This window comes from Bufo gargarizans, chromosome 5 (genome assembly GCF_014858855.1).
Source record: "Bufo gargarizans isolate SCDJY-AF-19 chromosome 5, ASM1485885v1, whole genome shotgun sequence".
NCBI lineage: Eukaryota > Metazoa > Chordata > Amphibia > Anura > Bufonidae > Bufo > Bufo gargarizans.
In genome coordinates, this window is record NC_058084.1 from 140,986,477 (window position 1) to 141,013,703 (window position 27,227).

The 27,227-nt window shown below is 40.2% G+C and overlaps 1 protein-coding gene across 1 annotated transcript in view; it reads left to right on the top strand.

Annotated features, from left to right (window-relative positions):
* The window catches only part of EMILIN2 (elastin microfibril interfacer 2), a 66,452-nt gene that overhangs the window by 31,033 nt on the left and 8,192 nt on the right, over positions 1-27,227 (top strand). The window contains exons 3-8 of the mRNA XM_044294779.1: positions 504-676; positions 1,093-2,958; positions 9,440-9,871; positions 10,577-10,606; positions 16,228-16,263; positions 21,179-21,310. Of these exons, the coding sequence (XP_044150714.1) occupies positions 504-676; positions 1,093-2,958; positions 9,440-9,871; positions 10,577-10,606; positions 16,228-16,263; positions 21,179-21,310 (2,669 nt within the window). The remainder of the gene's footprint in view (positions 1-503; positions 677-1,092; positions 2,959-9,439; positions 9,872-10,576; positions 10,607-16,227; positions 16,264-21,178; positions 21,311-27,227) is intronic.

Consider the following 27,227-nt stretch of genomic DNA (forward strand, 5'->3'; position numbering starts at 1 on the left):
TTTATTAATATTGCATTGTTTTGTGTGTAGGAATAAGAATGCTATACATTACATCTGGGAGACAATAGCACATGTACACTTACTATATAGCGGCATTTTGTTATGACCTCATAGGTTACCATGTGTTATTTGTTACCAATGTTTCAAAGACCAGTGTTCATAAGGGGTGGGAGGCTTAATTCCTTTTAATAGATTTGAGAGGTACACAGTCCCAAGCTTGTGACTCGTTAATCCCACATTTAGACCTGTTGAGGCATGCGATTCTCTAAATATCTCTTTACTATTTTATAAATTTGAGCAGCAACAAAGTTGAATTTATTATTCTGTGAGATTATTAAAATTTATTACCATTGTGATGGGGAAAAACGTGACTGTTCTTTGAACCAATTTTCTTCAAATATATTAATATATGAAACGTTGTTCTTGTGTGCTTTCTGGTAGTTACATGGTAAATGCCACCTGATATGTTAAACTTTTGTGTTGTATTTTCTGTTCCTTTGCAGTTATAAGGTTGGCTTTAGACCTAGGTATGTAACCTCCTACAAAGTTGTGACTGAGCTGGAATGGAGGTGCTGCCCTGGTTTTAAGGGTGAAGATTGTAAAGAGGGCCCTGCTGACAAAGCCAAGCAGACCCCTATACATACTCCTTGGCCAAGTGTGGGGAAGAGAGACCCAGGTAAGAAATGTTTTAGAATGTACAAACTTATCAGTTGGTAAATAGGCTTTTTGTCACATTCAGGCAATTAAGAAATACCAGTTGGTGCCATAATAGAACTTGTTCACTACTAAAATGATACATTGTCCCCTATTACTTTTGTATTCTGTAGCTAATATATACTGCCATAAATGGCCCATGCAGGCTGCTGATGGCACCGCAGGGTATTTGATGTTGCAGTGATTCCAAAGTAACCACCAAATATAATAGTTAAGGGCACCAGAGTAGAACTTAACTTCAGCCTATAATGGGAGTCCTTTACAATGAATATGGACTTTCTGTGTTAGTCTTCAATTCTCATAATAGCCATGCATTGCTTTCTTAAAGACTGTTGTGTTCCTGTGGTAAATATATCTGTGTTTACTATTTCACCACAGAGCCAAAGGAACAACAACATAAACCTTTGGATTCCAAGAGAGATTTTCAAGAATTGAATGAAGCACAAGAGAAAAAGATTCAGACCCTTGAAGAAGACCTACTCCGACTTACGCAGACCGTCATTGACTTGCAAACCTCTGTGTCCGGTGTAAATGAAAACTTGAAGATCACTGTTCAAGAAGACACCAGTAAATTTTTAAATACTTGGCTCAACAACTTGACACCAACAGCCAGTGCCACTGGTGGTAAGACAGAGTACTACTTACCAGGGTTTCCAGGAAGTGCTGAGAAAGAGGACGGGCTAAAAGATATAGTGTCTGAATTAACAAGTGCCCGAGAGGAACTTCAAAAGAAAACTGATCAAATTGAAGAACTAACCAGAAAAATCAATCTATATGAGGAACGTCTAATTGATATTGAAGAAATGTCCCGTCAGCCAACAGTAAAAACACCTGTTTCTATTAGCGATGATAAATTGGAAGCTCTGAGAAATGAGATGCTTGAGGGAATGGATAGAAAAATGGCTGATCTGAAAAACTCTTGTGACTATAAGCTGATTAATGTTCAACAACAATGTGAAGAGAACGAGCATAGCTGCGCCGAAGTCAAAGATTTTGTTCTTGAAAAAGAGACTGAACTCCGTAATGACATAAACAAGTTAAAGTCTCAAATCCCAACTGTACCAAATAGTGGTTCAAATTGCTGTAAAGATGATATCGACACCATACTGAAGAACTTGGGTCAAAAAGTTGACAGAATTGCTGAAGCCAATGTGGCCCTCAATGCCCGATTAGACAATGAGGTACAGCGTTTGAGCACCTTAACACCAGAGCAGTCTTGGCTTGAAAAATTGAATGATTTAGAGTTCAAGGTCAATGTCTCAGAAAGAAATGTAGAGCAACATTGCTTCTACATTGAAGACACATTAAGAGATTTAATTAACAGTAGTGTTGACAATGTGAACAATCTAATTGACTTGAAGCTTCAGTTATTGGAGAATAGGTTGGGCGATGCTAGCAGTAACCGTGATCCTGCAGATTCCAGCAGCTCGATTGCCAGCTCTGTTTTTAATGAGGTCAGTGACTTGAAACATGTGGTGCAGAAGCTTGACAATGAATTGAAAGCTGCCTTACATGGCAAAGAAGGTTCTTTAGGTGACATTAATGGGTACAACAATAATTATGAAATTTTGATCCAGTCTCAGCTGGATAATGCACTTCTTTTAAAGTCTCTCACTGATACAATGCATGAGAAGTTTGAGTTACTACAAAACAAGACATCAGATTTGGAAGGATTGAAAACTGAGCTGGGAATGGTTAAAATGGATCTGTACAAGATTGAAGACAGTGTTGATTTATTGAATGATAAGTTTGATTCATTGAAAGACCAGGTGCATGGTATTAACTCTACTGTCACTGATACACGGTTTGGCCTATCGGCAAAAGTTGATGTTGTCCAAAAACTTTTTGATACCTCTTCAGATTCTTCTACAAATAGTAACTGTTGTAGCAATCTCCAAGATAATTTTGAAGTCCTGAAGCGTGAATTAACTGCTGACAAAGGGAAGTGCCCACAAAATTCTCAGGGAATTAGAACTGAACTTTCGAATATTGATGCCAGAGTTTCTAAGTTGGAAAATGTATGTGGAAAGTTGGACACTATCTCTGGCAGCCTGCAAAGGATTAAAGATGGGCTTAACAAACATGTAACCAGTTTATGGAACTGTATAAACAAGATCAATGGGACAATAAAGTCACATTCCAATGACATTTATGGACTGAAAAACTCTGTCCAGGTGTTCCAAACACAGATCATCAAAATCACAAATGATTTACAAGATCTTAGCAAGAGCAAACCTGGAGAAGGTAGGAAATACAATGATTTGCAAAATAATAAGTATTTTATGTCCGTTCTGGGTTGAGTTTTTTTAAACCCAACTTGACAGCAGAAAATAAGTTATTACCGTAGTCTAAATTGTTCTTTTAGGTGATTGTACATTGTTAAATTTTATTATTTTTGCAAAATTAGATTTTACTTTTAAACTTTCTGGTTTATTTTTCTAATAAACCTACCTCTGGTAAAATCCAGTTGTACCGAGTTAGAAATGATATGCAGTAACTAATGAAATAATATTAAAACTTGATCGAATTCATGTATTACCTTTCTTGCCAGAGGTTAAAGAATACATTCTAAATAACATGTAAAGCTTACAGCAGTGAGTAAGGCTACTTTTACACCAACGATTTGCTGGATCCATCATGGATCAGCAAAAAACGTTTCCATTCTGATAATACAACCATTATGAACTGTATTATCTTTAACATTGCCAAAACGGATCCGTCATGAACTCCATTGAAAGTCAATGGGGGACGGATCCGTTTTCTATTGTGTCAGAGAAAACGGATCCGTCCCCGTTGAATTACATTGTGTGTCGGCACGAATCCGTCTTGCTCCGCACCACATCGCAGACAGAAAAACGCTGCTTGCAGCATTATTCTGTCTGTGATGGGGACGCAACCAAACAGAACAGAATGCATTCTGGTGCATCCTATTTTGTTTAGTTCAGTTTTGTCCCCATTGACAATGAATAGGAACAAAACGGAAGCGGTTTCCCCTGCTATTAAGATCCTATGATGGATCTCAATAGTGGAAAGGGAGCGTGCGAAAGTAGCTTTACAACACTTCATGGGTACAATAAATTATTACTTTTAGATCAAAAATATAATTCCTAACCCATGTTCTTTCACACTTGCATTGTTCTTTTCTGGCATAGAGTTCCGTCGTCGGGGCTCTATGCCGGAAGAATCCTGATCAGGATTATCCCCATGCATTCTGAATGGAGAGAAATCCGTTCAGGATGTTTTCAGTTCAGGACCAGAACGTTTTTTGGCCAGAGAAAATACCGCAGCATGCTGCGCTTTTTGCTCTGGCCAAAAATCCTGAACACTTGCCGCAAGGCCGGATCCGGAATTAATGCCCATTGAAAGGCATTAATCCGGATCCGGCCTAAAGCTAAACGTCGCTTAGCTTTTTCTGACTGGTTACCCTGGCTGCCAGGATGCTTAAGTCCTGTTTGCCATGGTAAAGTGTAGTGGGGAGTGGGGGAGCAGTATACTTACCGTCCGTGCGGCTCCCGGGGTGCTTCAGAGTGACGTCAGGGCGCCCCACGCGCATGGATGACGTGATCGCATGGATCACGTCATCCATGCGCATGGGGCGCTCTGACGTCATTCTGGAGCGCCCCGGGAGCCGCACGGACGGTAAGTATACTGCTCCCTCGCTCCCCACTACTACTATGGCAACCAGGACTTTAATAGGGTCCTGGCTGCCATAGTAACACTGAACGCATTTTGAAGACGGATCAGTCTTCAAATGCTTTCAGTTCACTTGCGGTGTTACGGATCCGGCAGGCACTTCTGGCAAATGGAGTACATGACGGATCCGGACAACGCAAGTGTGAAAGAGCCCTTATATTGTATGTGTTTAGTATATTCATCTAAATGTGTTTACAAGTAAACCCCTTTCCCCCCCCCCCCCCATATGCATTTTGGGTCTTAGTGACCAACACATTTTTTTTTTTAATTGTCACATTCCAATAGCTATAACCGATTTTATTTATTTTTCTGTCAATGTAGCCGTATGAGGGCTTTTTTTGTTTTTTGCGGGGCAAGTTGAAGGGTAATGTACCACCATTGCCTTCTTATTTAATACATTTTGTAACGTTCACTTTGCAGCATAAATAACATGTTAAAGGGGTTCTGCAGTTTCTTTAAACTGATGATCTATCCTCTGGATAGCTCATCGGCATCTGATCGGCGGGGGTCCGACACCCAGGACCCCCCCGATCAGCTGTTTGAGAAGGCAGCGGTGCTCCAGTACCGCAGGTCCAGTGACGTCACAACTAGTATCACTGGTCTGGGCGCGGCTAAGCTCCATTCAAGTGAACAGAGCTTAGCTGTGCCCAGGCCAGTTGATACTAGTCGCTGATCGGGTGTTGGACCCCCACCGATCAGATGCTGATCTATCCAGAGCATAGATCATCAACTGCAGAACCCCTTTAACTTTATTCTCTGGGTAATATACAGTACCGTATCTGACAAAAGTGAGTACACCCCTCACATTTTTGTCAATGTTTTATTCTATCTTTTCATGGGACAACACTGAAGATATGACCCTTTGATACAATGTAAAGTAGTCAGTGTACAGCTTGTATAACAGTGTAAATATGCTGTGCCTTCAAAATAACTCAAAACACAGCCATTAATGTCTGAACCGCTGGCAACAAAAATGAGTACACCCCTAAGTGAAAATGGCCAAATTTTGCCCAAAGTGTCAATATTTTTTGTGGCCACCATTATTTTCCAGCACTGCCTTAACTCTCTTGGACATGGAGTGATGACATCATAGAGCTGTTAGATGTTAGAGACCCTGCACTCCTCCACCTTCCGTTTGTGGATGCCCCACAGATGCTTAAAAGGGTTTAAGTCTGGAGAAATGCTTGGCGAGTCCAGCACCTTTTACCCTCAGTTTCTTTAGCATGGCAGTGGTCATCTTGTAAGTGTATTTGGGGTCATTACCATTTTGGAATACTGCCCTGTGGCCCAGTTTCCTATGGGAGGGGATCATGCTTTGCCTTAGTATGTCACAGTACATGTTGGCATTCGTGGTTCCCTCAATAAATTGTAGCTACCCACAGCTGTCAGCATTCATACACCCCCAAACCATGACACTCCCACCACTATGCTTGACTGTAGGCAAGACGCACTTGTCTTTGTACTCCTCACCTGGTTGATGCCACACAAGCTTGACACTAAATTAGTTTATCTTGCTCTTATCAGACCACAGGACATTGTTCCAGTAATCCATATCCTTAGTCTGCTTGTCTTCAGCAAACTATTTGCGGGCTTACTTGTGCATCATCTTTAACCACTTCACAGCCGGGCCATTTGCCCCCTTCCTGACCAGGCGAAATCTTGCAAATCTGACATGGCTCACTTTATGTGGTAATAACTTTGGAACGCTTTTACTTATCCAAGCCATTCAGAGATTGTTTTCTCGTGACACATTGTACTTCATGATGGCCATAAATTTTAGTCAATATAGTTCACCTTTATTTATGAAAAAATCCCAAATTTATCAAAAATTCAGAAAAAGTTGCAATTTTCTAAATTTTTTATTTTATCTGCTTTTAAAACAGAAAGTGATACCTCATATAATATTTATTACTTAACATTCCCCATATGTCTACTTTTATGTTGACATAATTTTGGAAATTTAATTTAATTTTTTTCAGATGTTAGAAGGCTTAGAATTTTAGAAGCAATTCTTAAAATTTTTTAAAAAAATTGCCAAAACCCACTTTTTAAGGACCAGTTCAGGTCTGAAGTCACTTTGTAGGGCTAACATAGTGGATACCCCCATAAATGACCCCATTGTAGAAACTACACCCCTCAAGTTACAAACTGATTTTACTAACTTTGTTAACCCTTTAGGCGTTTTACAAGCATTAAAGGAAATGGAGATTACATTTTTAAATTTAACTTTTTTGGCAGATTTTCCATTTTAATCCATTTTTTTTTCTTTAACACATCGAGGGTTAACAGCTAAACAAAACTCAATATTTATTACCCTGATTCTGCTGTTTCTGTAAACACCCCACATGTGGTCATAAACTGCTGTATGGGCACACAGCAGGGCGCAAAAGAAAAGGAGCGCCACATGGTTTTTGGAAGGCAGATTTTGCCGAACTGGTTTTTAGATGCCATGTCCCATTTGAAGCCCCCCTGATGGACCCTTACAGTAGAAACTCCCCAAAAGTGACCCCATTTTGGAAACTAGGGGATAAGGTGCCAGTTTTATTGGTATTATTTTTGGGTACATATGCATATGATTTTTGATCATTCATTATAACACTTTATGGGGCAAGGTGACCCAAAAAATTGGTTGTTTTAGTACCGTTTTTATTTATTTATTTTTACAGCGTTCACTTGAGGGGTTAGGTCATGTGATATTTTTGTAGAGCAGATCGTTACAGACGTGGCGATACTTAATGTGTATACTTTTTCTTATTCATGTTTTACACAGTAGCATTTTTGAAACAAAAAAGTTTTTAATATGTCCATGTTCTGAGAGCTATATTTTTTATTTTATTATGTAGGGGCTCATTTTTTACGGGATGAGGTGACTGTTTTATTGGTACCATTTTGTGGGACATACGTCTTTTGATCATTTGGTGTTGCGCTTTTTATTTTTTATGGTGTTTATCGGACTGGGTGGATCATGTGATATATTATTCCTTACTTGGGGATTTATTTTTTATTTTTTTTACATGTGAAACCTATTTTTTATTTTACACTTTTCGTCCCCCATAAGGTCGTACAAGACCTCTGGGGGACATTTAACTTCACTTCATGCTGTACGGTCTTGGCCACCGTGCTTCAGCTGAGTTTCAGGGTGTTGGCAATCTTCTTATAGCCTAGGCCATCTTTATGCAAAGCGACAATTCTTTTTTCAGAACCTCAGAGTTATTTGCCATAAGGTGCCATGTTGAACTTCCAGTGACCAGTATGAGATTGGGTGAGAGCAATAACACCAAATTAAACGAACCTGCTCCCCATTCACACCTAAGACATTACAACACTAAGGGCTGTTTCACACGAGCGGATGCCGTGCGTGACATCCGCTGCGTAAATGACAGCCAAGACCCAATGCGGACAGCAGAAGCACGGACATTAACATGATTGATAATGCTCCGTGCCTCTCTGTGATCTCTTTACTACGAAATCACAGTGACAACTTTATCTCACTGTGATTTCATAGTAAAGAGATCACAGAGAGGCACGAAGCATTATCAATCATGTTACTGCTCCGTGCTTCTGCTGTCCGCACCTGGTCTTGGCTCGCATTCACGCAGCTGATGTCACGCACGGCATCCGCTCGTGTGAAACAGCCCTAAGAAGCCACTTGACACCAGGGAGGGTGTACTGACTTGTGTTGCCAGCAGTTTAGACATTAATGGGTGTATGTTGCGTTATTTTGAGGGCACACCAAATTTTTTGCAGGACAATTTATAATTTTCATAGTTTTCATTGGTGTCGTTTTGGAGTACATAAGAATTTTTGGTCACTGTTTTATTCTGTCTTTTGGTGGTGCATAATAAAAAAAAACAGCTATTTGGTATTTTATTTTTTTACAGCTATCATTGTGTGGGATAAATTATGTGCTAAGGCCTCATGCACATGGCTGGAGGAGGTCTGTGCCCGTATTGCAGCCCGCATACAGTGGGTCCGCAATATACGGGCACGGCCGTGTGCGCACCATATAACCCACTGACTTGAATGAGTCCACAATCTGGAAGTTGCGGTGCGCAGTGGAGGCACGGATCAGAAGCTACGGAGTCCATGCACTATTTTTTTATGGTGTGGACCATCAGATGTGGATCGTGGACCCCATTCAAGTGAATGGGTCCGCATCTGCAGATAATGGGCACGCGGTCAGTGCCCGTGCATTGCAGACCACAATTTGTAGGCACGGCCGGCACACAGTCATGTGCATGAGACCTACACAAATGTGTAGAGGCGAAAAAAGAATTATTTTCCAAGGAAAAGCTGTGTGTGTTTGTTTCTAACTATTAATTTCTTGATTTTTTACACTTATTTAGTCCTACAGGGGGACTAAATGCAATTCTTTGATCACGTCCATAATACACTGTACCACTTATATAGTACAGTGTATTATACTGTCAGTTGAAACTGACAGGAAATCCATTAGGCTGTGTGTCTGGCATAGACAGAGAGCAGACCTGGGGGCCTTAACTAGGCCCTGGCTGCCCTGTAAAGACATCAACACCCTGCAGTCTCATTTGTGGTGGTGCTGATAGGTGACAGAGGGAGCCCCCTATTAACCTATAAACAGGTGTAGCACTGTATCTGGAAGAAAGCAGTAATGTTTTCTAATCTCATATGTCTACAAGTTTCACTAATTTAATTAAATGCTATACAGTTCTGCAAAATATAGAAGAGAACATTTGAATAATCAGCTACAATGGAGTATTGTGTTTCATTTTTATTTGTTTTGCTGTTTTGTGATTCAATTCTTTTGGAATTTTGTTTCGTTCCAAAAGCACAGCTGATGTAGAAGTCATGGCAAATGAAATACTTGTTGAATTCACACCCTTTTTTGTCTAAATATACTGGAAAAGAGGGTTTTTTGTTGCTTGTTATATTTAAATAGGATATTGTAATAGGTGTGCATGACTGAAAGGAAAGGCTTGTATCTACCCATAATACATTCATATGATTAGTTTATCATAAGGAAACATATTTTTTTTTCTCCTTTTTCAATTAGGTTCTCAGCCGAAACACACAATACAATTTCAAGTTATACCTCAACTTCCACCAAGAAGCACGGAAAAACCAAAATACCCACAAGAGCCAATATACCCCCAGGTTCCCATAGTGCCTTCAATTCCTAAACAGCCTGCACAACCTCAAGAACCTCATTATCCAAGCAAGCCAGACTCCCCATCGCAGCCTGGACAACCACAGCTACCTCTAGACCCTACCAGTACAAAGCCAAAACAACCACCAGCCAAACCAGAGCCTCCTACCTCTTCAGGATCTATCGTTATACCACTGGGTCCTAGACGAAATGGAGTCATTTTAGAGCATGGTCAAGCTGGCCCTCCTGGTAGATTGGTACAGACTGGATCAGGAAGGCCACAAGGTGCTAATGGAGAGCAAGAAATGCAAATGTCAAAAGGTTTTGCTGGAGCACCAGGCAAGTTGGACGCCCTTAAGTATCTATCTAACTATCTAGCAATCTGTCTAATCTGTCTATTCCTATCCTCAACATTTCTAGGCCTGTACAGACTACACTAGTGTACCTCCAGGTGTATGTGAACCCCCAGTCCTTTTATATATTCCTTTCACCTAGGTTTGCTGGCCCTGCTCATATTGCCCTGCAAATTATAATCCATTTATGCATAGCCTTGTCCATCTATATACCAAAAAAAACATATTATTCTTATATGCTGTTCCTCATAAAAATGCTGACTCTATACTACTTTTTCTTGATTATCCTTTCTTCTGCTAAAGTAGTGGGTCAACAACTGTAATTCAAAAACAGTGTGAGGGCCACATGTCTCAGATTCTTTACTTTGTTTATTCAGCCAGTTCTCAAAGAGCCTATTTACACAGATATACTAGTAAGTCAGAGAACATTGAGCTGTGTAGGGTGCAGAAAATGAGTTAAGTGACTTGTAACTGGAACTTAAAGAATTACTGAATGATGGTATTGTTTAATAACCTCAGATTCTATATATATATATATATATATATATATATATATTATCAAATGTTCTGCAGAGGGTCATCTCTAGTACCACAGCACATGGCACATATCAGTAAATGTAATAATAAAGAATTGGGTACATTATTGCCAGCAAATGCACTCTTCTTACCACACATGTGATTTCTCTTACAGCTTATCTCAAGCCAGCTAAAGATAAAACAGGTAACAATGTTGCATAGATATGTCTTTTGGTCTGTGTATTGGGGGCCACATTTGTATATTTTCTCTATAACATCAAGAATTATATAACTAGGACAGACACTATTCTAATTTCCACCTATCCCTTGGTTGAACTTGGTGGATATGTATTTTCTCACCCTTATTAACTATGTAACCATGATATTGGCTGTAGGGGCTTTATGCATAAAATGAAAACAGATAAAGCTGAATCTGTGGATGCCAACTGGATCACATTTTATGTGTTTTAATCTAAGAAAAAAATGTGTATGGATGTTATAGTGAAGCACTCAATTTTTATTTATTTTTTTGTCATTTCTATTCACAATTATTTTATCCATTCATATAGCAACAACATATTCTGGTGCACTGTACAGAGATTTTCATCACATCAGTATCTGTCCCTAATAGGGCTCACAATAAAAGTTCCAACATAAGTCAATTAAATGACCCAAATGTAGTGTGGTTGGTAAGCACGGATTTACCTGAATGAAACCTGCCAAACACAGGGAGAACATCCAAGATCCATGCAGATGTTGCTCTTGGTCAGATTTGCAGTCCAGCTCTCAGTGCTTCAAGGCAACGGCGCTAATCACTGCACCACCGCGCTGCCATTTGTTAAAGGGAATGTGTCATTAGAAAATGGACCTATTGTCTAAATCACGTTTTTATGTTAAACACATTTGTAAATAATTTTTGGTGTTCTTTTTAATTTTCTATGTTAATATTTATATTTAAACAAAAGCCATAAAATCTTGAAAGTTTTCACACTGGCCACTGAGCCTAGTAGTAGGTGCCACTTCTTGGTCTGTACAGATCACTTTACTGCAGTTATCTCCTTTACTGGCCATTTTTAAAATGGCATATATCCCCTCTGTGTATAGATAACACAGAATTCTCCATTCGCAATAGGCGATTGTCAAACCTTATCTACTCCTTGCTTGTAAGGCTACTTTCACACTCGCGTTTTGTGCGGATCCATCTTGTATCTGCACAGACGGATCCGCACCAATAATGCAAAGACTTGTATCCGTTAATAACGGATCTGTTTGCATTATTTGTAAAAAAAAAAAAAAAAGTCTTAAGTAAAAACGGATCCATCTTGACTTGCATTGACAGTCAATGGGGGACGGATCCATTTTCAATTGCACCATATTGTGTCAGTGAAAAAAGGATCCGTCCCCATTGACTTACATTGTAAGTCTAGACTGATCAGTTTGGCTCTGCGTCGTCAGACGGTCACCAAAACGCTGCAAGCTGCGTTTTAGTTACCGTCTAAAAAACGCAACGGAGACCAAATTGATGCATTCTGAATGGATCCTTATCCAATCTGTTTTTGGCAGCTTGTGAGAGCCCTGAAACTGATCTCACAAGCGGACCCAGAAACGCCAGTGTGAAAGTAGCCTTAAATGACCTCTGCATGAGACACAGAGCATGCCTAGAAAACTCTACCATAGAAGTCAATTGGGTCAGCTCCTGTCCATTGCAATTCTTTATAGAGGCTTGGTCCGCATGATCAACCCTATTAAACCAGACATCTTGCCTGGGCTCATCATGCTGATGTAAAATTATACCTTTCTTTTGTCTGTATGTTAAACAGCTGCAGCGATATATGCATTTTAGTCATATGCAAATGAGAAAGTTGGAGCACCAGGGGGCAGGGCTGAATCCTTGGGAGCACTGCACATGTAACGCCCCCTTTTCTCTGCACACTCACCCTTCCCCTTGATTGAAAGGACATCAGCATGGTGAGGGCAGAGCTGTGTCCTAACGTGTACATATCATATAGACTTCTTTCTATAATGAGAAGAGTGGGTTTCTATGCTTAGAGAGCCAATACATTACTGCTTTTCTTTATATTCCTATATTGTAAACAGAACCAAAAAATAACAGGAGAAAAAACATCTAGACGTTTCTCCTAGGCCAGTGATGGCTAACCTTGGCACTCCAGCTGTGGTAAAACTACAACTCCCAAGATACCCAGCTTGCTTGGCTGCTCTCAGAACTCTATAGAAATAAATGGAGCATGCTGGGAGTCGTAGTTTCATCACAGCTGGAGTGCCAAGGTTAGCCATCACTGTCCTAGGCTCTGTACATGCAAGGCTGACAACCTAGTCTTTTTTTCTATGCTCAGAAAATTGACACATATTACTGGTTTCTTTGTAATCATATAGTGTGCTTGTGAATAAAGCAGTAATGTTTATTAACTTTCTAAGCATAGAAATCCACTCTTCTCATTATCGTAAGTAGTATATATGATATGTACATGCTGGGACACAGCTTTGCCTTCACCATGCTGATGGTTAACCCTGTCGATCAAGGGGAGGGGGGAGTATGCAGAGCACAGGGGGTGTTACAAGAGCAGTGCTCCATTCTGGTGTATGGACTAGCAGAGGAGGGAAGTAATATATGGCCCTACCAAGACTGGCACAGCAGTTACTGCTCTTGATAAATCAGGGCCTGAGAGTTTACGTTTTTCCCCATGTTTTTCCCCGGGTTTTAGTTTCCTCCCACAATGGTTACTCTGAGCCCAATTCACTGCATATGAGTGATCTATGATGCTGAGAGTTCCACCCCAACCACTGTTCTTTTGTGCTGTACCGAAATGATGCGGTCAGTACTGGATAGCAGACCTATGGTTTCACTGGAACTCACAGCACCATAGATCATAATAATGCAGTGAGTTCAGATCAAACAAGCCTAAGTTGGTCCCAGAAATGCATCCATCAAGTGGAGTGTGTTTCCTGGACCATACTTGCCTGTCTGACAGCATTCCTGGTCTCCTTTAGGGCTCAAGCACACGGCCATAGTTTCCGTCTGCATCCGATCATGTTTTTTAGTCTCAATGGGGCTGCAAAAGAAGTGGACTGCACACACGTGTGCTGTCCGCATTCAAAAGTCCATTCCGTGACCCTGCAAAAAATAGAACATGTCCTATTCTTGTCCCTTTTGTGGACATTTCTGCAGGTGTAATAAAAAATTGTTGCATGCACTCGGCCGGTATCCGTGTTTTGCGGGTCTCGTAGTCATACGTATTGGCACACATCGGAGCCTTTTTTCGGATTTTATTCTGGTATACATCAAAGGCTTAAATGCAATGTCAACATTCTGGTGCACCACTGATCCAAAGAAGCGGGTCCCACCAACTTTTATCTTGCTGGGTACACGCTCATATTACAGATCTCCTGACATGTATGTTTTAGTAAATTCTTCCATAAAATGACAATTTGAAGCATCTTCCTTAGAACTCTGTTATCTTGTAGAGTTTCTCTCTTTTCTGAGTAAACAGACAACTTAATGTTTCCAGTCCTTACACGGTCTGACATTGTCCAGTCAGTCATAAACTAGAATTCTGATTTGCTGGTTCAGTGCTTGATATTTTTAATTGAAAGGCAATCCATTATATATATGATGTTGTAGTCTCTAATTCCAAGAATGTCAGGATTCACAGATTCTGATTGACACTGTTCTATCTTCATACACGTTCACGCAGTGTGCAGTCTGAAGTTCAGCATAAACCATTCCTGTCTTCCAAATAAGAGGACTGTTCTTTGTAGTCTAACTTGTTTATTGGCAAAGCAGGAGTATTTGATGGTAAAACTACAAGAATACAAATAGCACGTATAAGTATTAAGCATAGAATTGCATGTACTTTACCATTAACAGTCATCAGTGAAAGCACATGGTAAAATGGTTGCCTATACATAGGATTACATGTCTAGCTAACAGAATGAACAATTCCCTGAGTGACAATTATAACTAACTAAATAGCTCTGCGTAACATAATGATCCTGAAACAAAGATAGATCTCTCACCAGATATGCTTTTACCAGGTTGGAGGATTTTAAGAAGGAGATATGCAGGAGGACAGCTCTGTTCTGTGTCCTGGAGACTTCTCTTTCCCAGGATGCTTTGCACCACCCACAATACAGCAGTATTTGAAACAAGAAAAACAAGGTGCAATACAATTTAACACAGCTAGATGGTTCTATTACCACATTATTCACTACAGAAATACTAAAACCCTGGATGAGTTGAAATAGAATTTTCCTTAACCCTGCTGGGCAGAACAGACATGGAAACTGGCATGGAAACGGGTAAATGTAGCAGTGGGCTGCAAATGTTGGGTGACTGTCGCAATGGAATGTTATACCCAGAGCAGCAATCAAAATCTGAGCAAGATCCTGGACTTAAGGCCGAAATGTGCAGAGTTCTACATTATAGCTGTAATTGTATTGGGATCCTCCTTGTGCAAAAATAACTGTATGGAGTGCCTGTGATCTGTTGTGTATTGTCCAATAGGCACTGTCAGTGTCTGTGCAGGGACAAGTGCAATCTTAATGCCTGGTTGTCAATTTATTCATACATATTCCAAAAGAAAGCAGAAAAACATCACATCACAAAGTTCTAAGAGAAGATTCTCCACAGCTGTTATTTCATGGGAAATGCATATATTTGCAAAAAGTAAGGACTTCACTTGGAGGTACAGTTATACGGTTAATGTTTATTAGACACACTGCCATTGTGAATTGCAGAAGCATTGCTTGGGTGTATTATTGTCCTAATTCAGGCTTGGGAGACAGATGAGGAACCCGTGTTCATACCATGCTTTTGTGTGTCTCGTGTATTTGAAGAAGGGCAAGAAAACACCCAAAACAGTGCCTTTGCCTTTCTATGTGGTGATGTAACTAATAAAAAAAATATATAAAATCTGTAAAATTGAATGTCCAAGTACTGTCTACTTTTTTGTCTACCGGAGTAGTGACAGGTCCTCTTATGTTTTATGTCTTAAGATTGGTATTTCTTATGAAAAGTATTATTTTCTCTTTTTTATGTATTTTAAAAACTAGTGTTGAGCAACTTGTGTTTTGCAAGTTTGGGTTTGGGTTATCTAAGAATTCCGTAATGGATTCCGTTACCACGGACCATAATGGAATTCTGTGATGGCATGCGCCACGGAAGCTTATAAGAGGCATTCCGTATTGCATTCAGTCATCATAGAAGTCTATGGCCAGCATAGGATAAACAAAAATGACCCAGGGTATCCCCAGGGCGGGTAAGGAACAATGCCCACCCTTGGTAGCCACAGGGGATACACCTAAAGTATAACTCGGTAAAAGCTCCCGAGTGGAATAGCAGAAACAAATGAAGAGAGAGCTCATATTACCAAAAATATATAAATTTTATTGTCATATGTTAAAATAACAGAAAAAGAGAGGAAAAATTGATAAATGCATAAGATGCCGTAAAGCAAGGTGATGAGGGCGGAGAACAAACAGAGCGCCACCCTGGGAGGAAAAACACACGGATAAAAACATAAAGAAATCTAATGTACCAGCATAGGAATGCAATACGGAATTCCTCTTATAGGCCTCCGTGGTGCATGCCGTCAACGAATTCTGTTATGGTCCATGGTGACGGAATCCATTACGGAATCCTTAGATAACCCGAACGCCGAACTTGCAAATGGCAAGTTCGCTCAACACTAATAAAAACCCATTGATATTAAATAGTTTATGATCTTAAAAGTGTATTTCATGTTAGGAAATGTACTGCAAAATGGATAACTATGAAAAATTGTCATTATGTTTCTTTTTTCTTTTCAGATCAAATATTGATCACTACATTTTCAGAATCCAGAGGTGAGGGCATTATTTAACATAATAACCTTAAATGAGTCTAATATTATTTGACTGTACTGTTTATTAAATGGTCTAAGGCCACATAATTAGCGGCTGTACTATATTCGCTATTGTTGATGAGCCAATTTTTTCATTCCCTTACAGGGAGTCACCAACCAGGAATGTTTGTAACCATTTGGATGGCAGTGTAGCTCTCCTGTAATCGTTTACAGATATACTTTTATGTGTTAACCTTTTTTTAGCCCCCAATATAATTTTATTATAAATATGCTAATTAGACCACATGGGGCTGTAATTATCGGTGCTAGAGTCCAGTCGTTCCTCTTCTCCTCCTCCTCCTCCTCCTCCCAGCCTCAGTGACGTCATCACGAGCCCACTGTAAATCTAGAACAGGTGCACATCTCCTTTGTATGTGCCTGCACTGTCTGTCAGCTGCTTTGGGCAGTGGCTTCAATAGCTTAACTAAATACTGCTGGCACATGCGCAATTCAGTTATTGAAGCCACTGCCTGAAGCAGGCAACAGATGGCACAGATAAGAGATGTGTGCTTGTGCAAGATTTCCAGCGGACTCCTGATGACGTCACCGAGGCTGGAAGGTGAAGGGAGGAGCAGGGCTCTGTTCTGATGTACACTGCTGGGCTCCAGTATCGGTAAGTACAGCCCCTTGGTCTCTTTTTGCCTAAAAATGTGTTTTTCAGGGACTACAAAACATTGATTAGCACATCAGGGTATATTTGTAAAAGACTGTATCAGAGCTGCACTGCCTTCTAAATGGTCACAAAGTGTCCTGGTTGGTAAGACTCCCTGTAATGCAGTGATGGCTTTTTCTTTAGAGTCCTAGTATCCTGGTATGTATTTCTGCTGTATTTGCATTTAGTGGTAAGATAATATTACTTTACATGGAGTTGTCTTGCTATACACCACAAGTCTTTGTATGGTCCTATTCAACCCAGATGGAAATCCCTTTGTGGAATTAATTATCAGAGCTGATGTGAGCTTCCTGTTTTTCATAACACTTGCCAGAGGTAAAACCTCTTTTCACAAACATATTACAATACCCACATGTGAGAAGCTCTCAGACCACATGCAGTATTTTTTTTCATTGCTATCACAGTTTATTTCCCAATGGCTTTTATGCTGTTTTGGAATTATACTTTCAAACTTTTTCTTATATGTAGATCAGTGGTGGGATACAGCTCAATAAGGAAATATCATATAATTTTAGTTAATAAAGATAAAAATCATGTGATCATAGTGACATGCCATAAGTTTTGGTCGATGGGGGTCTACGTGCTGAAGCCTCCACTGATTATTAAAACAAGGAGGCAGAAACCCTCAGCCAAGCACTGTCTGTCTATGCTAGCTGAGGACAGGCTCATAGAAAGTCTGAGCCCATCGTCTGCTAGCATGAGAGACTGTGGAGATCTCAGCACCCAGATGTCCACCATTCAAAACCTTTGACCTGTCACATTGAGTTGTTGAAAACTTTTTGAAATGACAGTTACACTTTAAGTACAACATCACTTTCAGACACATTGGAGCCAATACCATAGTCCTGTCTCACTACTGGGTGTGTTTGCTACTAGTTTACATAATTCTGTGGTTAACTAGTGGTTACGGAATGCAAAAAGTGTCTCATGTGGTCAAGTTCTATCAGTAGAAGTTCCCATTAGTCTCTCAAGCTAACAAACTGTTTTCTCTGTCAGTACTGAGAGGTAGTGGTCCGTGTAGTGTAGGAGGCAACTGTCTTATATAGCATCAGGAGTGAGTGGAGATAGTGTAGTTTATTATTTTGAGAAGGAATCACACAGCAGGAGGGTTAGGATATTTGTAGTACTTATCTTTTGGGATCTAATTTTTTTGAAAACAAAAATTCTGAGGAGTCTTCCTGAGAAGCTAAAAGTCAGAATGACATGAAAAGGTCACTTTTCAGGTTCCAAGCTAATGGCGTTAATGGCAAAGCGTAGGCAGGAGCAGACATTCATTAAAGAAATCCATAAGTCCTCAAGGGAGACGACCACAGACACTAAAGAAATCGGAACCCAATTTGAAGAATACTACTTCTCCCTATACAACCTAAGATCTGGTGATACACCTCATGTATGTAACTCTAGAAAAGTGCAAATAGATAAATTCTTACACTCCTTACAACTGCCCTCATTGTCCAGGCTACCGAGTAACCATCTGGAGACCCCATTCTCCTTACAGGAACTACAACTGGCTCTAAAAAACACTCCCATGGGAAAAAGCCCTGATGGGCTGCCACTACTGTATTACAGGTCTTTCTGCGACACGCTTTCTCCGCATCTTCTGCTAGCTTTTAACTCTGCAGCCAGGGATGGAAACTTCCCACCTCAATCCTTATCTGCCCACATTACTGTACTGCCTAAAGAAGGCAAAGACAGCAAAATGTGTAACAGTTACAGACATACATCCCTACTTAATGTAGATATCAAACTTTACGCCAAAATGATCGCTAACAGGCTCTCTCCTTTACTCCCCTCTTTGATTCATTCGGAACAAGTGGGATTCGTAAAAGGCAGAGAAGTAAAAGATAACACCCTACAGTTATTGCAGATCATACCATACGCTAATCTTAAAGTCCCCATTGCCCTCTTATCTACAGATGCGGAGAAGGTGTTCGACAGAATTGATTGGCTGTACATGAACCCTTCATAAACGCAATATTTGCTTTATACACCAACTCCACAGCCTCCATTAGGATTAATGGAACCCTGTCCTCCAGTTTTAGAATCTCCAATGGAACTAGGCAAGGGTGCCCCCTTTCTCCCCTCCTTTGTATCCTTATAATGGAGACATTGATCCAACATATCAGACAACACCCAGAGATTAAGGAAGTCACGATTGGGGGTCGGTGTCATAGAACGGCGGCATACGCAGATGATTTACTCATTATAACTTCTAATCCAGATGTGTCTTTTCCAGCACTGTCAAAAGTATTTGTCGAATTCCACTCTTTATCTAATTTCAAAATAAACCCAATGAAGTCAATAGCAATGAATATATCTTGCTCTCGAAACGCGATACCCCGGGCTAAGGCCAACACAGACTTCCCATGGACCACTGATCATATAAAATACTTAGGCCTCAAAATATCTCCTAATGCTGATGGCTGGTTCTCCCTCAACTACACCCTATTACTTTGTCAGATAGGGCCTATCATTAGCTCATCGAAAATACCATATATTTTGTGGATGGGAAGAGTACACCTAACTAAAATGATGATAATGCCGAAAGTGCTATACCTATTTCAATCTCTCCCCATATTCCTACCCAAATCAGTCCTTATGCGAGTGCGGAAAACTTTTAAAGTTCACCTGGGCAAATGGGATATATAGAGTTGCTTACTCTACTATGGTTTGCCCAAAACATCTGGGGGGAATTGGGTTCCCTGACATAGGTTTGTATACAACAGTTCAACCTGAGTACTGGACTGGTATAGAAACCCCTCACATAAACTATATGTGAAGATTGGGGAAGAAAACACAGGTTTTTCATTGACCCAAGCATTAACTGGGGTTGGCTTAGGTAAACACCCTCCCACTAATACACCTTTATTGACGAGGGCCCCGCTGTCAGTGTGGGCAACTACCTGTTACATGCATTCCCTGTGGGCGCATCCCTCTCCACTATTGACTGTTGGAGATCTATTGGGCCTTACAGACCCATTCTCCTCCCATTGGTTTGACAAACAAAGATTGCTGAAAGACCACAGACTATGCGACATACTCATATACGAGGCCTCAAGACCTACTCACCCTGCAAACCAAACTTCTGAACCTCAAATTAGACTATCTCACACATGCCCAACTTTAAGCAATTTTAAAACCATTAATTTGGAAGAGATGATGGCAAGAGAAAACTACGCGTTTGAAAAATTGGCCTTACTTAGATTCCCTCCTCCTAAGCTGATATCTACGATATATAAAATGATTGTGGGTTCTGTAGGTTTTCCTAGACCCTCGTATATAGGAGCTTGGGAAAAAGAGTTAACAATTATGTTTTTCCTAAATATCCTAACTGACTCTATGAACAAATATAATGTTCTACTCTGGAGACTTATGGTACTAGTAGCTAAGAGTATGATCCCTCTATATTGGAAACAAATGATAACGCCACCTCCCTCTCACTGGTTTCAGAAATTGGGTCAAGTGGCCAGGTTAGAGGACCTGAGCGCCTTAACGCATAAAGCCACAGCCAAATATTACAGAACCTGGAACCCTGGCTAACTTTCGCTAGTGACCCAGAGACACAACAACAATTCTTTACAAAATAAATCTGAGATTAAGCTCCTCCACTCTCATGAGTGACCACCCCGCGCATCCCTCCTACTCTTACCTTTTAGTTTCTATTCTTTTGATCTTCCGCAATCCTTTAATCTCTAAGAGCATTTTATTTCTGCAATCTTTCATGTTTTGCATCGTATAACCTTGCATATTTGTATTTTATGTTTTAACCACTTCGCCTTAAACCCGTTATATGGCGGACCTCTTTAGACACATCTCTGCGAATTTGGATAGAGCTGTTTCTCTAGTTAGACGTAGAGTTGGTTCTGTATGTTATTACCTGCAATTACTAGGATAAATGCTTGATTTAAACTTGGCATATGTTATAGTTGTTAAGAAAAGAAAACTTCTGTACAATTGTGATGTTAATCTGTTGAACACTGTTCTGAAAGAGGGAAAATAAATAAAGAAATGATGCATCATTTATAGGTCCAAGTTCTCGAAGACCTGTTTAGAGAATAACCATACCTCGGAGTGTAGATCTCATGTTTGTTGTCTGTAAAGAAAAATTAGAGGCTCAGCTAATCTACATTGTAATCTTTGTATGAGATATTGAAAAGAAGACATGTTTCTGACAGTTTCTTGTTTTTTTTTTGCTTTTGTCAAGGAGCAATTGCTACAACTACACAGATATCATTCTCAGCTGGACTGACCGAAAAACCAAGCTCATTTGAAGTTGGCCTAATTCCCTTTAATAATGTTCTGGTTAATGATGGCAAGCACTATAACCCTGAGACAGGTAACATCCTGGAACATGTGGCAGTGAAATTAAGGTGTTTTTAAATACAAGATTAAACAATTTTATATGCAAGATGGTCTGAGAAGAAATTGTGGGCAAATATTTTTCTATGCATAGTAGAACTGCAAGACCTTAACCACCCATATTACCACATAAGCACTTATGTTTATAAGGGCACATTTGTTGCAGACATTTCTGCACCTGAAATTCAGTTCCATATACAGTTGCAAGAAAAAGTATGTGAACCCTTTGGAATGATATGGATTTCTGCACAAATTGGTCATAAAATGTGATCTGATCTTCATCTAAGTCACAACAATAGACAATCACAGTCTGCTTATACTAATAACACACAAAGAATTTAATGTTACCATGTTTTTATTGAACACACCATGTAAACATTCACAGTGCAGGTTTAAAAAGTATGTGAACCCTTGGATTTAATAACTGGTTGAACCTCCTTTGGCAGCAATAACTTCAACCAAACGTTTCCTGTAGTTGCAGATCAGATGTGCACAACGGTCAGGAGTAATTCTTGACCATTCCTCTTTACAGAACTGTTTCAGTTCAGCAATATTCTTGGGATGTCTGGTGTGAATCGCTTTCTTGAGGTCTGTTTAAGCCATTCTGGTGTTGATTTACTTCTATGCTTTGGGTCGTTGTCCTGTTGCAACATCCATCTTCTGTTGAGCTTCAGCTGGTGGACAGATGGTCTTAAGTTCTCCTGAAAAGTCTTGATAAACTTGGGAATTAATTTTTCCTTCGATGATGGCAATCCTTCAAGGCCCTGATGCAGCAAAGCAGCCCCAAACCATGATGCACCCACCAACATACTTCACAGTTGGGATGAGGTTTTGGTTTGGTGTGCTGTGCCTCTTTTTCTCCACACATAGTGTTGTGTGTTTCTTCCAAACAACTCAACTTTGGTTTTACCTGTCCACAGAATATTTTGCCAGTACTGCTGTGGAACATCCAGGTGCTCTTGTGCAAACTGTAAACATGCAGCAGTGGCTTCCTCTGTAGTATCCTCCCATGAAATCCATTCTTGTTTAGTGTTTTACATATCGTAGATTCACTAACAGGGATGTTAGCATATGCCAGAGACTTTTGTAAGTCTTTAGCTGACACTCTAGGATTCTTCTTCACCTCATTGAGCAGTCTGCGCTGTGCTCTTGCAGTCATCTTTACAGGATGGCCACTCTTAAGGAGAGTAGCAGCAGTGCTGAACTTTCTCCATTTATAGACAATTTGTCTTACCGTGGACTGATGAACAGCAAGGCTTTTGGAGATACTTTTATAACCCTTTCCAGCTTTATGCAAGTCAACAATTCTTAATCGTAGGTCTTCTGAGAGCTCTTTTGTGTGAGGAATCATTCACATCAGGCAATGCTTCTTGTGAAAAGCAAACCCAGAACAGGTGTGTGTTTTTTTGTTTTTTTGTTTTTTTTTATAGGGCAGGGCAGCTGTAACCAACACCTCCAATCTCATCTCATTGATTGGACTCAGTTGGCTGACACCTCACTCCAATTAGCTCTTGGAGATGTCATTGGTCTAGGGGTTCACATACTTTTCCCACCTGCACTGTGAATGTTTACATGGTGTGTTCAATAAAAACATGGTAACATTTAATTCTTTGTGTGTTATTAGTTTAGTTTAATAAGACTGTGATTGTCTAGAGGTCCTATTGTGGGACAGACACACTGGAAAAGATTTATTATAACCATTTTGAACTTAGCTTAAAACATTGACCATCAGAAGATGCGCCAAAATTATCACAGTGGATCAGGCTTCATAAAAAATCTGATGCATCTCGCTAGATATGTTAGATACTTTTCCTTATGCCACTGGTTGGTTGGCTGGCTTACTTTATGCCAAAACTTTCGCATACATTGGTCCATTTTCAACTCCTTTATACTCCTTTCTAAACTATGCCCCCTTTTTAGGCACTGTCTAGTGATGCATATATCTGGCACAAGGTTGTATGCCATTTTTTTTGGTAGTAAACAGGCCAGAATTCTGGCATGTTTAGCTTAGTAAACTGTGTCCTATTGGGGTTCCTGAGGCATACCAGAGGAAATTATTTTTGTGTTCAAACCACAATACCATCAATACAGTCTTAAATAAGTTTTGGATCAAAGAAATATACCCTAATGGCAATTGATTTGGCTCCAAAGGCAGCCAAATGTTTTTTTTTTTTTCTAAATTTTTAAAGCCCATTATGGAATAAGAGCCTGGACCCACCAGATGGGCTAGTCCCACCCTGTTAGTAAATCTCTCCCATTGTGTCAAATATATATATATTTTTTTCTGGCCTTGGTCAGAGCTCCGGACTAGAGTCCTAGGTATTAAAGACTATAGGCCCCATAGAGAGGATTCTTTGCTCATGCTCTATTATACATAAAGTTCTGAGCTTCTTCATACTAATTCTGTCACCATGTATTATGTGGTCATCATACATTTTCCTGCAGCATAACCGTAGGAGAAATGTGTGGCCACTTGCAGTGTCCCAGACAGGCACACTTCATGTTTTTTTTTTTTTTTTTGCTGTCCACCCCTTTACATTCAGAAGTGCTGCTGCTAGACTCGCAGCTCATAATAAACACAATTATAAAGATAATTATACAGATCACGCTCTATCCATGGTCTGACCTGACAGCACTCATGAGGGGCAAAATTCTGTTGCTACATACAGTACAGACCAAAAGTTTGGACACACCTTCTCATTCAAAGAGCTTTCTTTATTTTCATCACTATGAAAATTGTAGCTTCACACTGAAGGCATCAAAACTATGAATTAACACATGTGGAATTATATACATAACAAAAAAGTGTGAAACAACTGAAAATATGTCACATTCTAGGTTCTTCAAAGTAGCCACCTTTTTGCTTTGATTACTGCTTTGCACACTCTTGGCATTCTCTTGATGAGCTTCAAGAGGTATTCACCTGAAATGGTCTTCCAACAGTCTTGAAGGAGTTCCCAGAGATGCTTAGCACTTGTTGGCCCTTTTGCCTTCACTCTACGGTCCAGCTCACCCCAAACCATCTCGATTGGGTTCAGTTCCGGTGACTGTGGAGGCCAGGTCATCTGGCGCAGCACCCCATCACTCTCCTTCATGGTCAAATAGCCCTTACACAGCCTGGAGGTGTGTTTGGGGTCATTGTCCTGTTGAAAAATAAATGATGGTCCAACTAAACGCAAACCGGATGGAATAGCATGCCGCTGCAAGATGCTGTGGTAGCCATGCTGGTTCAGTATGCCTTCAGTTTTGAATAAATCCCCAACAGTGTCACCAGCAAAGCACCCCCACACCATCACACCTCCTCCTCCATGCTTTACGGTGGGAACCAGGCATGTAGAGTCCATCCGTTCACCTTTTCTGCATCGCACAAAGACACGGTGGTTGGAACCAAAAATCTCAAATTTGGACTCATCAGACCAAAGCACAGATTTCCACTGGTCTAATGTCCATTCCTTGTGTTCTTTAGCCCAAACAAGTCTCTTCTGCTTGTTGCCTGTCTGTAGCAGTGGTTTCCTAGCAGATATTCTACAATGAAGACCTGATTCACACAGTCTCCTCTTAACAGTTGTTCTAGAGATGTGTCTGCTGCTAGAACTCTGTGTGGCATTGACCTGGTCTCTAATCTGAGCTGCTGTTAACCTGCGATTTCTGAGGCTGGTGACTCGGATGAACTTATTCTCCGCAGCAGAGGTGACTCTTGGTCTTCCTTTCCTGGGGCGGTCCGCATGTGAGCCAGTTTCTATGTAGCACTTGATGGTTTTTGTGACTGCACTTGGGGACACTTTCAAAGTTTTCCCAAGTAATGATGGCCACTCTTTTTTTTTCTTTACTTAGCTGCTTTTTTCTTGCCATAATACAAATTCTAACAGTCTAATCAGTAGGACTATCAGCTGTGTATCCACCTGACTTCTCCACAACACAACTGATGGTCCCAACCCCATTTATAAGGCAAGAAATCCCACTTATTAAACATGACAGGGCACACCTGTGAAGTGAAAACCATTTCAGGTGACTACCTCTTGAAGCTCATCAAGAGAATGCCAAGAGTGTGCAAAGCAGTAATCAAAGCAAAAGGTGGCTACTTTGAAGAACCTAGAATATGACATATTTTCCGTTGTTTCACACTTTTTTGTTATGTATATAATTCCACATGTGTTAATTCATAGTTTTGATGCCTTCAGTGTGAATCTACAATTTTCATAGTCATGAAAATAAAGAAAACTCTTTGAATGAGAAGGTGTGTCCAAACTTTTGGTCTGTACTGTATGTGTTACATACCTGTGACTAAGGCTACTTTCACACTAGCGTTTTGGCTTTCTGTTTGTGAGATCCGATCAGGGCTCTCAGAGCGGTCCAAAATGGATCAGTTTTGCCCTAATACATTCTGAGCGGATCCTTTTCATTCAGAATGCATCAGTTTGCCTCCGTTCAGTCACCATTCTGCTCTGGAGGCAGACACCAAAACTCCGCCTGCAGCGATTTTTCTGTCCGCCTGACGAAGCAGAGCCAAACGGATCCGTCCTGGCACGCAATGTAAGTCAATAGGGATGGATCCGTATTCTCTGGCACAATAGAAAACTGATCCATTCCCCATTGACTTTCAGTGGTGTTCAAGACGTATCTGTCATGGCTATAGAAGACAAAATACAACCGGATCCGTTCATGAAGGATGCGTGCGGTTGTATTATTGTAACGGAAGCGTTTTTGCAGATCCATGACGTGTGAAAGTAGCCTAACAAGCTGTGTTCACAATATATCCCTTTAATTCTCCTCTTCAAAGATGAAAGTCAAAAGTATCTTGAAGTGAGAAAAATGTTGCAACAGTGTGAAAAATCTGATACAGGGCACGAGTGAGATTTTCATGAGCCCCTTATACTAGATGTCTAGCAAACGCGATGTTTCCAGGGGGCATTCTGCAAATGGAGTGAGAGCAGATTCTGGATTGTATCATATGTATATGGTAGCTTTAAGTGTCAAAGCATCCTGTCTTCTAAATTCATGGTTATGTGTTTCCTTATTGTTAATTCGATAAAATACCTTCTGTTTTCTCTCTTGAATTTTACTAACCAAACTTTTACTGACTTGTGACACTGTGTGAAGCTACAATATGCAAAAGACATACGGTTGTAATCTCTGTCCAGAACCCTGCAGATATAATAGTTGAGGTAATACATTTTACTGTGTTAGAGTCTAGTTAAAATTGCAAATTTTCCTACTAGCGTGGTCCTGTCTATAATGGGGGTCACGTGTCTGTGTAGTAGCAAAGGAACATATGACTGCTTCCAATGCTTGTATGGATCACATTAAGTCACAGCTTCAGCCACATGTCTGTAATGACAACAGCATGTTCAATAAACTTACCTAGTTATAGCCTAATAACCTTTAAAATATCAGAAGTCATAATTATATCTACTTGAGGTGAAATCCTCCAGACCTACAGATAGCAATACAATTACCAGGTTCCATTAAGGTGAATAACCCGAAATCTTACACATTAATTAATCAATGGATATCTGACCAGTATTGATGATTTTTACCACCATACAGGTGTAAGCATATTAGTTCCAACCGCCCTACTAGTTTCTGCAATCCTGGAAGATTTATTATCCCATGCCTTACAGCCAATCAAATAAAACTTGTAAAAAGAAATGCAGCACTCCCTTGTCTTCACTATCCAAAGGTTTACTCAGCAATACAGCGCAAAGCACTGTATTGCTGAATAAACCTTTGGATACTGAAGACAAGGGAGTGCTGCTGTTTTTTTTATACACGTTTTTATCTATGTCTGGGGGAGCTTCGGACTGGCTCCCAACACGGCTGGCACCACCACAGAAAGGAACGGTATACGGTTTGTCGTTGTGCTGCTACACCTTTTTTCTTTTTATATATTACAG